This window comes from Marmota flaviventris, chromosome 3 (assembly GCF_047511675.1).
Source record: "Marmota flaviventris isolate mMarFla1 chromosome 3, mMarFla1.hap1, whole genome shotgun sequence".
NCBI classification, from domain to species: domain Eukaryota; kingdom Metazoa; phylum Chordata; class Mammalia; order Rodentia; family Sciuridae; genus Marmota; species Marmota flaviventris.
Window position 1 is genome coordinate 99494654 of NC_092500.1, and position 14686 is coordinate 99509339.

Genomic DNA, 14686 nt, shown 5'->3' on the forward strand with positions numbered 1-14686 from the left:
CCAGATTTTAGAGGGAATGCCTTCAGTTTTTCTCCATTCAGAATGATGCTAGCCTGAGGCTTAGCATAGATTGCTTTTACAATATTGAGGTATGTTCCTGTTATCCCTAGTTTTTCTAGAGTTTTGAACATAAAGGGATGCTGTACTTTGTCGAATGCTTTTTCCGCATCTATCGAGATGCTCATATGGTTCTTATTTTTAAGTCTATTGATGTGGTGAATAACATTTATTGATTTCCGTATATTGAACCAGCCTTGCATCCCAGGGATGAATCCTACTTGATCATGGTGCACAATTTTTTTGATATGTTTTTGTATCCGATTCGCCAGAATTTTATTGAGGATTTTTGCATCTAGGTTCATTAGAGATATTGGTCTGTAGTTTTCTTTCTTTGAAGTGTCTTTGTCTGGTTTAGGTATCAGGGTGATGTTGGCCTCATAGAATGAATTTGGAAGTTCTCCCTCTTTTTCTATTTCCTGAAGTAGCTTGAAAAGTATTGGTATTAGTTCTTTTTTAAAGGTTTTGTAAAACTCTGCTGTATACCCATCCGGTCCTGGGCTTTTCTTAGTTGATAGTCTTTTGATGGTTTCTTCTATTTCCTCAATTGATATTGGTCTGTTTAGGTTGTCTATATCCTCCTGACTCAATCTGGGCAGATCATATGACTTAAGAAATTTATCTATGCCTTCACTATCTTCTAATTTATTGGAGTATAAGGATTCAAAATAGTTTTTGATTATCTTCTGTATTTCTGAAGTGTCTGTTGTGATATTGCCTTTTTCATCCCGTATGCTAGTAATTTGAGTTCTCTCTCTTCTTCTCTTCACTAGCATGGCTAAGGGTCTGTCAATTTTGTTTATTTTTTCAAAGAACCAACTTTTAGTTTTGTCAATTTTTTCAATTGTTTCTTTTGTTTCGATTTCATTAATTTCAGCTCTGATTTTCATTATTTCTTGCCTTCTACTTCTTTTGCTGTTGTTTTGCTCTTCTTTTTCAAGGATTTTGAGATGAAGTGTGAGATCATTTATTTGTTGGTTTTTTCTTTTTTTCAGGAATGAACTCCAAGTAATGAATTTTCCTCTTAGAACTGCTTTCAATGTGTCCCATAGATTCCGATATGTTGTGTCTGTGTTTTCATTAATCTCTAAGAATTTTTTAATTTCCTCCTTGATGTCTTCTATAACCCATTGATCATTCAGTAACCTATTGTTCATTCTCCAAGTGATGTATGCTTTTTCCTTCCTTCTTTTATCGTTGATTTTCAGTTTCATTCCATTATGATCAGATAAGATGCATGGTATTATCTCTACTCCTTTATATTGTCTAAGAGTTGCCCTGTGACATAATATATGATCTATTTTTGAGAAGTATCCATGTGCTGCTGAGAAAAAAGTGTAACTGCTTGATGTTGGGTGGTATATTCTATATATGTCAATTAAGTCTAGGTTATTAATTGTGTTATTGAGTTCTATAGTTTCCTTATTCAACTTTTGTTTGGAAGTTCTGTCCAGTGGCGAGAGAGGTGTGTTGAAGTCTCCCATGATTATTGTATGGTGGTCTATTTGACTCTTGAACTTGAGAAGAGTTTGTTTGATGAACATAGCTGCACCATTGTTTGGGGCATAAATATTTATGATTGTTATGTCTTGTTGGTGTATGGTTCCCTTAAGCAGTATGTAGTGTCCCTCTTTATCCCTTTTGATTAACTTTGGCTTGAAATCTATTTTATTTGATATGAGTATGGACACTCCTGCTTGTTTCCGAAGTCCATATGAGTGATATGATTTTTCCGAACCTTTCACCTTCAGCCTATGTATGTCTTTTCCTATCAAATGCGTCTCCTGTAGGCAGCATATTGTTGGGTCTTGTTTTGTGATCCATTCTACTAGCCTGTGTCTCTTAATTGGTGAGTTTAAGCCATTAACATTTAGGGTTATTATTGAGATATGGGTTGTTCTTCCAGCCATATTTGTTTATTTCTGTTACTAAACATGGTTTGTTTTCCTCTTTGATTATTTTCCCCCCCTTTACTGTCCTACCTCCCACTGTTGGTTTTCATTGTTATTTTCCATTTCATCTTCCTGTAATGTTTTGGCGAGGATGTTTTGAGGAGATGGTTTTCTAGCTGCGAATTCTTTAAACTTTTGTTTATCGTGGAAGGTTTTAATTTCATCTTCCATCCTGAAGCTTAATTTCGCTGGATACACAATTCTTGGTTGGAACCCATTTTCTTTCAGTGTTTGAAATATGTTATTCCAGGATCTTCTAGCTTTCAGAGTCTGTGTTGAAAGATCAGCTGTTATCCTGATTGGTTTACCCCTAAATGTAATCTGCTTCCTTTCTCTTGTAGCTTTTAAAAAATATGGAATGCTTCACGAATTTGCGTGTCATCCTTGCGCAGGGGCCATGCTAATCTTCTCTGTATCGTTCCAATTTTAGTATATGTGTTGCCGAAGCGAGCCCTAAAAAAATATTTTAAATTAAAAAAATAAAAGTATATGTTTCTGGGGGAAAAAAAGATAATATGTATCTATGTATCTGGATACCTTGGTCCAGACTTGCTTTCCTGTTCTCTTGTCTAGAATTTTGGGAACTTGGATAAGCATTTCAGAGACATAGTGTTCTATTGTTCTCCTTCTCTCCAAGGTTGTTGTCTTCATTATATTTATACTTTCTGCTTTTTCATTATTTTTAGTTATGTGTGAAATTAAGAGAATACAAAGTGGCTCTAGGCAAAATTATTCTACTATTATATGTGTACTTTTCACATTTACTTGCCTTATTCTGCTCCATCTCTAGCATATAGAGTGTTAGTGAACTAGATATTTCCATCCGCACTTTCTTATTTCTTGGTAAAAGGAGTGGGGGATGGAGGAAGTGGGGAGGGAAGGAGGGAGTGTGGGGGAGAATGTGTCTCTCCCCAGAAAATATATTAGAAATATTATATTAGAGGGGAAATTTTTGTTAAGACGGTCTATGTAACAAAGAATTCTATCCTGCCCCAAAGACTACAAAGATATTTTCTGAATGAAGAAAATCAGAATACAATAATAAAGAGAAGAAGAGAAAAATGAAGCAGGCCAGATGAGTTTGGACTGAGTATGACTAATATGATACCATGTGAGAGAGACACTGTTTGGTGAATAGTCTTCTCCTTTTAAGCCATCAAAATGCCCTGAAATATTGAGAGCTGAAAAATAACATATGAATTATAGTTGGGAGGCAAAAGTAATTTTCTTCTCCCATTGGAGACAATTTTTGGCATAGCTTACTCTCTAAAATAGACAGCATCAAACATAGTTTAAATATATACTTAAATATATTTTTAAATATATATTTAAAAACATATTTAAAACTTTCTATTTTTCCATTACTCTTGCAGCTGTGATGAATGCTCAGAAAAAAAAGGAAGACCAGTCTCTGAATATCTGAGGGAGTGATGATGTGAAAAGTAAGAATGTGAACCTGTATTGTGTGTGGCTACATGAAAACAGTTGATGTCAGTTAGATCAAAGGCATAAATGTTGAGAGATCTATTTTACACCAATATAATGACAGTTAATGATGATATATTGTATTATTGAAAATTATAAAATATTTTTGTTCACACCATAGAAAATGATAACTACATGAGGTGACACATTAGTTAAGAAGCCAGATATAACCCATCCAAAATGTACACTTAAAAACATAACACTGGGGCTGGGGCTGTAGCTCAGTGATAGAGTGCTTGCCTTCTACGTGTAAGGCACTGGGTTCGATCCTCAGCACCACATAAAAATAAAGAAATATATTTAAAAAATAACACTGTACACTCTAAAAACATGCAATGCTATCTTTCTATTTAAATTTGATTAATTAATTTAAGCTTTTGAGGTTTGTACTAGAAAAAAACAATGCACATAAGTCAGCTTTGGTTCATTTGTCACTTTAAGTAGCAAAATAAAAGCAGAAGGAATTGCCTCATGGGAATAGGACAGGCAGATGAAGAAGTGAGTACCCAAAACTGTTTATTTCCCTTAAGAGTTTGTTAGCACTATGCTTGAAAATAATAATTAGAAACATTACTTTGTGATCACATGGACAAAAATCCTCTGAACATTCTAATCTTCACAAAATACGGTGTAAAAACTCTCTTGGTCCAAGTTAAACATTTTAAAGATACGGTATTCTACCCTGTATCTTTTCTAATGTAACTCAGGTGAATTCTTTCCTAAGTCAATATTCATACAAGAATGTGTAGTGTTCAGTGTGTAGAACTATTATATTTATAATGTGAAAAATCAAATTTAGGAGGTCCTTTCTTAAATGTGCCTCTTTATATGTTAGGAATAATTTTGGGGTTCTTAATTATTGTTATTTTATTAAAATATAAAGACATAAAGCAAGTAGAGATATCAAAACAAATTTCTTAACGTGCACATGCAACACTTATGAAAGAACATGAGCTTTTGACAATTGTAATGTCAAGAAAAGTGCATCCACATCACAGGCAATAAGCTTTATGTTGTCCCAACCCCTTCTTTGACATACTCAGAAATCCCTCAGTATGTCAATGGGTTGTTCTCTACCTTCCCAAAAAAGGAATGGTTTAGTGTTAGACACATAATTTCAGGAAGAGGAATAGGATCTTTTATTCATGTGTAAATGATTCTGTTACCTGGAAGATAAGCATAAGACAAGAAAGACTTGTGGAGTAAAGAAATAAATTCATGTGACTAGGGCATAAATTCCCTTTACCCTTACAAAATATGGAAGCAATCCCATGAGAACCAATGTTTGACCAAACACTTGCTTACAATCATTCTGTATAACTCAAGACCATTGACAGGACTTAGAGATAGGTTCTCTTCTCAAATAGTGATACATATGAGGAATTTGTTATACTGTATTTTCAGCTCTAAAATTAAATAGATACATGTGTGTATATATGTGTGTGTGTATGAATATACATGTATGTTCAGAAGGAAACAACAAAGAACATTAAAAATTATTTTAACTTCCAGAAAGTGAGATGAGCCTAACACTTCTCAGTTTAGTATGCCATAGCCATATTGAAGATTGAAAGGACATGTCTGATATATATTATTTGGTGTGAATTAAATTTTATTTAAATATTTTCAGAGAGTATTTATACAAGTGTATGTATAAAATTACATTCAATGTAAAATATGCATCTAATCAATATATTCATGAAATTCTTTATCTTAATTCTTGTCTCTCAAATGTGGATGTTCAAATTCCATCAATTTTAAAATATATGGTTTCAAATACATAAAAATTGTATGATAAAATACAATTGAAAACATTTTATAGTCCCCAGAAGTAGATTTTTAAAAAATTAGAGGTAAAGATACCATTCTTTGCAAGCCTGGACCTTTACTGTCCATCCTCACCACCCCAAGAAACAGTTAACTAAGTTATTTCTTACAGATAAAGCCATTTGTATTTTCACAGGGTTCATCCAAAATATTTTGCCTTGGATTATATGCTATGCAGGACTTTGGATTTAAAGTTTCTGATGATGGAAATCTATAACAAAAAAAAAAAAAGAAAATGTTAGCATGGAAAAAAAGAAATATGAATGTTCAGGGATATTATTTTATTAAATGGTAGAACTTTTAAAAGCTTTAAGTGATATATTAGCAAACTATTATTTTTTTTCAATACCCGTAATTATGATTTTAGCATACAATACTTTACAAAATTCAGTTATTCTCTTATACTCAGTAGATTGAGGCCACGGTTTTTTAATTTTTTATTTTGTTTTGTTCTGTTTTGTTTACTTTGCTCATAAATGGTTTACATGTATGATGTTTTACTTCTACTTGGTTTAAGAAATATTAGTTGACCTAATTTGGGAAAACAAACCAGTTCATTTTACTTCTCAAAAGAATGAAAAACATGATAAATGAACTTTGTCATTGTATGACTCTACAAATCCTATATTCATGAATGAACATTACATTTAAAGATAACATAGAAAATAAGCCCAGAATATTTGAAAAACAGGAGAATGCTAATAATATTGGGTCTTTATCAGAACAAATAATAAATATTGTTTCTCTAGATGGCTCAGTGCATACATGTATACTTCCAAGTGCTTGTACTAAGGTTAAAAAAAAAAAGGAGTATCTGTCAATAAGAGTACACTTTCATGCCATTGAACCTAAACTTGAGGAGTGTTCTCGGTGGATCTATGGTTATGTCTTTTTTGTTTTACGTGTATTCATGCCCTGCACAGGTAATATTAGCTACAATCACCCTGCCTGGATGTGACCTTCCCTAGTCAGAACTAACTAAGGATAAATTCACAAGAAGCAAAAAAAAGGCCTTAATGGCCAGAAACTTACAGATCCTGATTGGGAGATGAGCCATCCTTCCATAACCAGGCACCATGTTCTTCACTATATGAGAGTCCAATCCAAAAAAAGGATTGAGAGGAGTTCATGAAACCCTGCTTCAAGACAAAGACAAGCGTATTAATCAAATGTGAATCTACTCTAGGATTATTCCATACTTCTTTCTTGGTACCAGGGATTGAACCCAGGGGCGCTTAACCAATGAGCCACATCCCAACCCCTTTTAATATTTTATTTTGAGACAGAGTCTTGCTAGGTTGCTTAGGGCCTTGCTAAATTGCTGAGGCTGGCTTCAATTTGTGATCCTCCTGCCTCAGCCTCCTGAGCCACTGGGATTACAGGCATGTACCACCAGTCTGGTTATAATAATACTTTAAAGAAAGTTAGAGCTCAGAATAAGATTCAGCCTGTCCATTACATAATCTGAAATTATTTTTAGCTTCTAATTTATAGTCACATGCCTCAAATTTCTAATTTATTAGACCCATTTATTTGTGAAGCCAATGAGATTGAATCCAAATTTTACTTCCCGAAAGAATGAGAAACATCATAAATGAACTTAAGAGTTTTCATATAACCCTTCCTTCAGAGAGGAGCAATGATCAAATTTGATTCCAAATTTACAGTATCTTGAAGGATAAATCTCATGAATACAACTTTCTTACCCTATGCTCAGCACAGATCTTACCTGTACCTTAAGAATTTTGTCATTTTTTGGTAAGAATTTGATAATTTTTATGATCACATACTATACTACTGCTTCTATATTATATTACAGAAAGATTGACAAAAGCTATATAATTACAAAGGAAATTATACACTAGATTAGAATAACTCAAATTTCTAAAGTCACTTTTTTGGTTTTTTGATTAACATGTAAAAATAATGACTTATTGCTTATTCTTTGAATTCTTGCTGACAAGTTTGTGGTATTTATCCAGATTTTTATGGTTATGATGTAAATCTTTGAAGAATTTTATATAGGTTTTAATGATTGCTTCCAGGTTGAAATTGTTAGGTTTCTGGTTCAAATATAACCATTCAAAAAATATATATAACCATTTATTTTCTATCTGATTAGAAATACAAATCAAAGTATTCAGCTTATATAACATATTTTATGGGTTCAAATAAAATGTAGGAAACAAGAATAAAGTACATGCCAATTCATCTCTGCTTTGGAGCTGAAGTAGACTGGAATTCTGAGCAGCACAAAAATGGAAACTTTCATACCAAGTTTTTCTTTCATTAGAAATGAAATAACAGTGGCACTGATGCCCAATCCACTTTTCTGGGCAAGAGCAGCAGTCAGACACTAAGAAAAAAAAATGAGATGACTCAGGAGATTTAAATTTTTTCAATGCTACTTATTCATTTAAAAATTGTGTGCCATTTATTATTGTTTTTCTACAAATATTCTTTGGGAATCTTCTATATAAACTATGGTTCAGAGAATATTAACACAAACTAATGAAACATTTTTTTTTTCTATTTAAATATATAATGGTGCACTGCTAGGTTTGACCTGGAATGTCCCCAAAGACCCAGGGGTGAGAAACTTGGTTCCCTGCTTAGTGTCATCAGGAGGTGATACAGGGCCTAGTGGGAAGTTTTAGGTCACTGGGGGCATACCATTGAAGGAGATAGTGGGCCCTGGCCTCTTCCCACTGTCTTGCCATAATGTGAATAGTTCCATTCCACCATGTGACTCCACCATGATGTGGTAACTTGCTATAGGCCAGAAACAGCAGGGTCAACCAATTAGGTACTAACACCTCCAAAACTAGAAGCCAAAATATGTTTTTTCTTTGTAGAAGTTGATTATCTTAGATATTTGTCACAGTTCTAGAAAGCCAACTGACACATACACATTCAATGTAATTTAATCATTTTTACATTAGAGAACTATGAAATGTGACTATCCTACAATCAACAGGCAAACTTGTGTCACTAACTGCAATATTTTTTCATGCATCTGTGTGTGAAAACAAGATACTATCTTTTTAATTCTTTATCAGTCATAGAATTTGCAAAGAATGGAACCTACCTTCTTGGAGTTCTATCATAGATCCTGGAGAGAATGTTGGTTGGATAGTTTGTTTAGTATATGCTGTTAAAAAAAAACATTAAGGATTTACTTAATCAGGTTTTTGGAATAATAATAGGTTTATGGAATAATCAAATATTACAAAGTAGTAAAATGAAATATTTACTATTAAATGATGTAATTGCAATTTTGATCTTTATATAGACTTTCTAGAAAAACTTACAAATTTTCAGCAAAATTCCCAAAGTAGCCATCAACAAAAGGCATATTACTCCCAAGGCCCCAGAAATCAATCTCCACAGAGTGATCTGAGAAACTGTAGAGAAAAAAATGTATATGATGATGATTTAAAGAACAAACACAGGAGCTGAAGTTCATAAGAGGAGAAGCCAATGAGATTGAATCCAAAGAGTTCTTCATTTGGTAACAGAGATATCTTTCCAATTGAAGATTGGAAAATGAAGACATTTTGTTCAAAATGCCACCAATACCAACATTTTTATATATGTTATTCTTCAGTGAGATAATTCATGCATGTTCTTTTCTATGAGTTCTATCTCAGTAAAGTAGATTTCTCACTTATCTTTTACCTTGGCAAAGAAGTCAAAATATCTGCTGTAAGAAGAGATCAACAGGCAGCAAACTGTTTGATGAGCTTATATAACAGACATTTACTGTTTTTCTTTCAACAAAATCACAAGATATGTAATATAATTACCATTAGATGATGAGGAAAAAAAGTATTAAGGCTAGTAAATATCCACCTTACAAATCAAATCAAATTTTGTCTAGGTTCAGAGTCTTTTATTTGACATATTCTGTCATTGTCACAAGAATACTACTAGGGACTGTGCCCCTCCTTAATTTCAATGCAAGATCTGCTCTAATAAACAGGTTTCTGAAGGTACTATAGGTGAGATAACTTGGGAGCATTCTGAAACTGTGTGATGAGAGATGGCACAACCAGTGTGTGGGTTGGAGGCCCAAGTTCAACACAGCACACTGAATTATGACACATAAGTGACTTCTTTCTTTATGCTTTTTAAAAAATCTCATTCAAATTTTTTTCTTTTGCTCTAAAACATTTCAACATTAGTAGATTCTGAATTAAATTAGTACACCCTCAAAGAGTGATATTGTCTATAACAACAGTACAATGTGTCAGTCTGTGTCATTTTTGAATGTCACATGACAAATATTAAATTAAAGACTTTGAAGCATTAAAATCTGACATTCTCTATTTCAGTGCTAGAAATTTGTTGTTTACCATTGAACCACTTATGTTCATGTTTTATTACAAATTTAGAGGTACCCTATCAGAAGCCACTCGAACCGTTGGAAAAGTTTACAAAAGATTTTACTTTATAAAATCACACATGACTTACAAAATGAAGAATCAGGAAAGTAAAATGAATGCAAGGCGACTAATAGACAGAAAGCCTAAACATCCTTTTTAAATTTTAAAGCACTGTTCTGAAATTAGCTAATCTATGAGATGCATTTTTCTGGTTGTTTTTTATGTTTTTCAATTTTATGATGAGGCTGCGCATACCTGCCATTTGAAAAGATGTTCCCGGCTTGATGGAGAGAAGACACAATGTGTCTGCCTTAGCAGGAATGGTGTTAGATCATGAAGCTGAGCAGGAGGCTAAGGCTGGAGAAACTAAATATAAAAGAGAAAGAAAATTTGTGTATTAAAATAATGTTCTTGAATCATCTATTAATGAGAAGCATAGGTATAGATAGTGATATGAATAAGAAGTGGTAAAAATCACAAGCTTCTAAGATGCTCTAGGAACCACAATACAAGAAATCCTCACTATACTTTTGTAATGGAAACACTTGAACCAGAACACAAGAAGGTGAGAAGGAGTTCTTTCCAATGTTTGTGCAGAAAAGTTGTCTTAAAAATTATTTGGAAAGTAGGGAAAAATATGTGCAAACCAGTGATAAATTTATTTAGCATAATAAAGTTCCATGCTGATCTTTCTCTTAATAATAATCTTTATTATTTACCTTGTACTGTGCACAGTTTAAAGCATGTAGCTTTAACCTTGACATCTAAAAATTTTTTAAAATTAACTTCTAAAAAATGGCTAAATAATCAAGATACAAAAAACAGTCGCATTTTAGTAATGGGTAATATGAGACCTAGTAGAGCCGAGTGACTTGATCAAGGTCCCTGAAACTTGAAAGCCAGGCAGTCTTTCTCCAGAGCACACATGCGATATATTTTAAACCAAGCCCATCTCTTTGTATGTATGTATTTTGGAGACATTAATTTCATTTCTTTAGCACAGACTGGATAGTACTTCCATGTCTTATTCTGTTTCTGCCTCATTAACCCAGCCCAAAAGGTGGAACCAGAGTGGCTTCCCACTACTGCTTTATGAACACACAGGTATGTGCACGCATGCACACAAAAGCACATGCCTGTGCTCCAACACTGCCTCAGGTGTTCTAAATCAACATGTCAGTGCCTCATTCACATTAGGCTTAGACATTTCTTTCAACATGACTTGACCATTGTATATGACTAGTTGCTCTATAATTCTTATTTTTACTAACATGGATTATTATAATTATTGTGTTATTCAGATGGTTTAGTTCACTTTTTTGTCCTCAGAAGAGTAACCTTATTGGGTGCCGTAACATGTGCCTGTAATCCTAGCTCCAGAAGCTGAGGCAGGAGGATTACAAGTTCAAAACCAGCCTCAGCAATGGCGAGTCGCTAAGCAACTCAGTGAGACCCTGTCTCTAAATAAAATATAAAATAGGGCTGGGGATGTGGCTCGGTGGTCGAGTGCTCCTGAGTTCAATCCCTGGAACCCCACCCCCAAAAGAGTAACCTTATTCATGAGTAACCAATTATGAAACAGGTGTGGCAGAATAAGAGTCTCGCTCAAGAGCAGGGATTTGGGTCTATGGAGACACCCACTACCATTCATCCCCACACAAAATAAGACTCCCATGTCAGCTTTTTGTGTTTTATATATATTTTTAAGCAATATAATTTGCTATACATTTGTTTTATTATAAGAGATTTTCAACCCCAAAAGAAAAATAATACAAATGCCAAAATAAAGGTTGTGATTTGATTTTCATTTCCATGAAGTCAGAAGTTTAGCCATGAAGTTAAAAGTTTCATCTGTTTAATTTGCATTGTGTGCATATAGCTGATTTCACAGAACCACTAGAATTGCTAAAATATAAATCATTACCAGAGAACATAGTCATGAAAATTCCTCCATTCAGATTTTATGCACATCCTAATGGAAAGAAGTGATTTATAAATGATCCTTTAATCACTTGATCTCTATTCTTTTTCAGGATGGGAGCAAGACAAAGCTGAACTAGCATAAAGTTGTCTGATTTTGCTCATTTTTTTAATCTCATGTAAAATTGCCTTAACTACAAAATAGTTTAGGATTTTGCTTTCAGATTTTGATTTAAATGGTACCAATTTGTAACAGGACTGAAGTAGAGATCACACTAAACTTCAACACTAACAGAACCACCTTTAGAAAAATTTCAGACCAATTGGTGAGACTGTCTTTGTGAGACTCGTACTAGTGACTTTTTTTTTTCCTTTTCATCTTAGTTCACTGACTCAGAAGTAAAAATCCGGTAAAGACATGTTTGATTCAAGAACAATAGGCCCAAGACACAAATAAGAAAACTGAATACATACCAGTAAGCACACAGTTAATTCTTCCTAAATTGTCAGTCCTGGTTGATCCTTTGATTCCTTTTTGTATCTAGACAGTAAATTATTTCATGCCATAGGATCCCTACCACACATCTCTATTTGCAGCAGAATTTTTCATTGTCCTGCCCATATCCCTTGGAATATTTGGGGAACTCTGGAACAATAGTATCAGCATCTCTGTTTCTATGAAATGTGTTTTTTCCCCCCTCTTAAACCCACTGAAAGCCTTGCTGCTCTCACACATGGCAGTCTAGAAGTGCTGAATAGTTATCACCAGGGTGAACCTCAATCAGTCAATCTCCAGATTTGTTATAGTCCAGACAACACTAGCCCTAAGCAAAGAAGTTTTGAAAACTGTTCTTTATCCCATTTCCCAGAATCCCTCAACAGTGTCAACTCCGGTTTCCTCCAAGTAGCTAGATGGAGAGTAAGAGAACATTTATTTTGTTCTGCCTTCCCCTTCCTGAATTAACAGTCTGTTTCCTACCTTTACTTGATATACATACCAAATAAACTTTGCACTCAAAACGTTTGTGAGTCTGTTGCAGAAAGATCCCAAACTGAAACTTCACAGAAAGTTCAGCTGCACTAGAGCTAAATTTATTTTTGAAAAGTTATGTCTTCTTTTCAAAGATGCATCTCCCTTTGCAGCTCCTCCCCTCCTCTGGTGTCCACTGCAAGTAACCACACCCTTCCTCCCCATAATTTCCAGTGCCCTTGTTTAAAGCAAATGATGACTTCAATAACTCAAACATCTTTCAAACTCGAGCAAAGACCTGGCGAAAAGAAAACTATGTCCATTTAATATATGAATGGTGAAATCTTTTCTCAACATTTTATAACTAAAATGTTGCACAACATTCTAGCAGTCCATGTTTCAATAGATCCAAATGGGAATTTATTTTGGTCTCACTACTTCTGACAAATATGTGCATGCTCTGAGTGGAAAGAAAATTGCTGTCACCAGTCTGCTGTCCACTCTCCTTTTCAGAGGTAGGAAGGTCTTCCTGAGAAATAAAGAAAGGATCCTGACCTGGAAACAGCTTTTTGTAAACTTGCTAATGATAAGCTTGTTATCAAAAACTAGTAGATTTTTCTTAGCAAAATCCTTATCTGTGACATGTTTTTAGCAACAAGTATTGCCTGTCTAAATTGTTTATTTTTTTAAAAAAAGTTAGTATATAATCTATGAGTTGATGGAACAAGGTTTCCTAGAAAATGACATAAAAGTTACAGAACCATCTGAGTGACCAAAGAGGATGTGTCATGACCAAAGCATCTATTTTTGTGTAAATAATAAAGCCATCCATTATTTTGTGATCTCATGTTATCTGTTAGTCTGGTCAGAGTGTTTCCTAAAGCAGAAAGCAAGGGCCAAAGTTAGCCCATTGGCAGACCAGACAACTTACTGCTCTGTCCTTACCTGACAATTACTGTATCCCTGAAATTATTAATAAAGTTGGATATTAGGTGAAATCTGTGGTGACTCTTATGAGTCTAATTTGACAATTCAGTCCTTTGTGCTATATTCTTGAGAACTGGTAAGTTGTATCCATGTGGTTAGTGAGAAGTAATGCATCAAATTGTATATGTAAAATCAAACACCTCTGCCACTCATATGAACTCAAAGCAAAAGTTATCATTGCCCCTTCTCAAATCCATAGGAAATTTGTACTTTGGCACCTCTTAGTCTGGGGCTTTCTTTTCCCCTCCTGTGCTGACATCTTTCCTGTACTCGCACAAAGGAATTCTCCAGACCTGACATATAAATACTCCAGCATTTTTTTGCTTCTCTAAAATGCAGGGACTATGTGGGGTTGCATGTTTGAAAGGAGGAAATGTGTGAAAATGGTGTTTCCCGCCCTTAAGACTAAGAGAAACTCCCTGAAAAATAAGGGAAAGAAGAATAAGCATAATGGTGTAACCGTGGAGGGGTGAGGAAGATAAAAGAAGAGATCAGAGATGCAGGACTGTGTGCCACTGACATGAGGAAACCAGGCTGTGAGAAGAGAGGCCACGCTGGGAGATGCTCGTGTGCCACTCATGCCAGTGCTTCCCTTCGTGTAGTCATTATGGGAGTTGAGTAAATGTCTGAAAAAAATTCACCCTCTTTGCAGAGGACTACTAACACATTTCCTGCTTCCAGGGGATATTCTAATTGGGATTTTTTTGTTATCTGGAGGTAATTTCTTTTCAAAAGAAATCACATTCATATAATTTAACATCTAGTCACCCCTGTTTCTTGACATATTCAAGAATTGTTGTAAGCCTTAAGCAACCAAAAATGAAATAAAATAAATAAAAATTAAAAATTCAGAATAAAGTAGCCATTGTTTTGTTTAGACAAAAGAAGTATGAGATTCATCCTTGGATGCAAAAGTAATAAAGTATCTTTATATACCTTCCCAGAGAAAGTGACTAGAACTAGAAAACAGAAAAGAAATGCTACACCTGGGGGAAGGATCCAAGTGAGCACAAGTGGAAAATAGAACTGTTAATTTTCATCATAAGACTTCTGTACTATGGACTTCTAAAACATATGTATATGTTTACTTTATGAAAAAAAAA

General features: G+C 34.2%; 1 protein-coding gene and 1 non-coding gene across 6 annotated transcripts; both read right to left on the reverse strand.

Annotated features, from left to right (window-relative positions):
- Positions 1 to 2356: 2356 nt before the first annotated feature.
- Positions 2357 to 2463, reverse strand: LOC114082911 (U6 spliceosomal RNA). The gene has a single exon (XR_003581055.1). It is a non-coding gene; the product is annotated as a U6 spliceosomal RNA (small nuclear RNA).
- A 2487-nt stretch (positions 2464 to 4950) lies between these two features.
- Positions 4951 to 12730, reverse strand: LOC114082883 (natural killer cells antigen CD94-like). Of its 5 annotated transcripts, none has more exons than XM_027923987.2 (8): positions 12625 to 12730; positions 9962 to 10072; positions 8633 to 8725; positions 8410 to 8472; positions 7995 to 8093; positions 7526 to 7677; positions 6354 to 6460; positions 4955 to 5532 (listed from the first exon to the last, which is right to left on the reverse strand). In XM_027923987.2, the coding sequence occupies exons 2-8, from the start codon at positions 9966 to 9968 to the stop codon at positions 5421 to 5423; spliced, it is 633 nt and encodes a 210-aa protein (XP_027779788.1). In that variant the 5' UTR covers positions 9969 to 10072; positions 12625 to 12730; the 3' UTR covers positions 4955 to 5420. The 5 variants fall into 5 exon arrangements, with proteins under 5 accessions (XP_027779790.1, XP_027779788.1, XP_027779789.1 ...); XM_027923988.2 differs by having other exon boundaries at positions 5074 to 5532; positions 6354 to 6457; XM_027923989.2 differs by lacking the exon at positions 8633 to 8725 and having other exon boundaries at positions 4951 to 5532.
- Positions 12731 to 14686: the final 1956 nt, after the last annotated feature.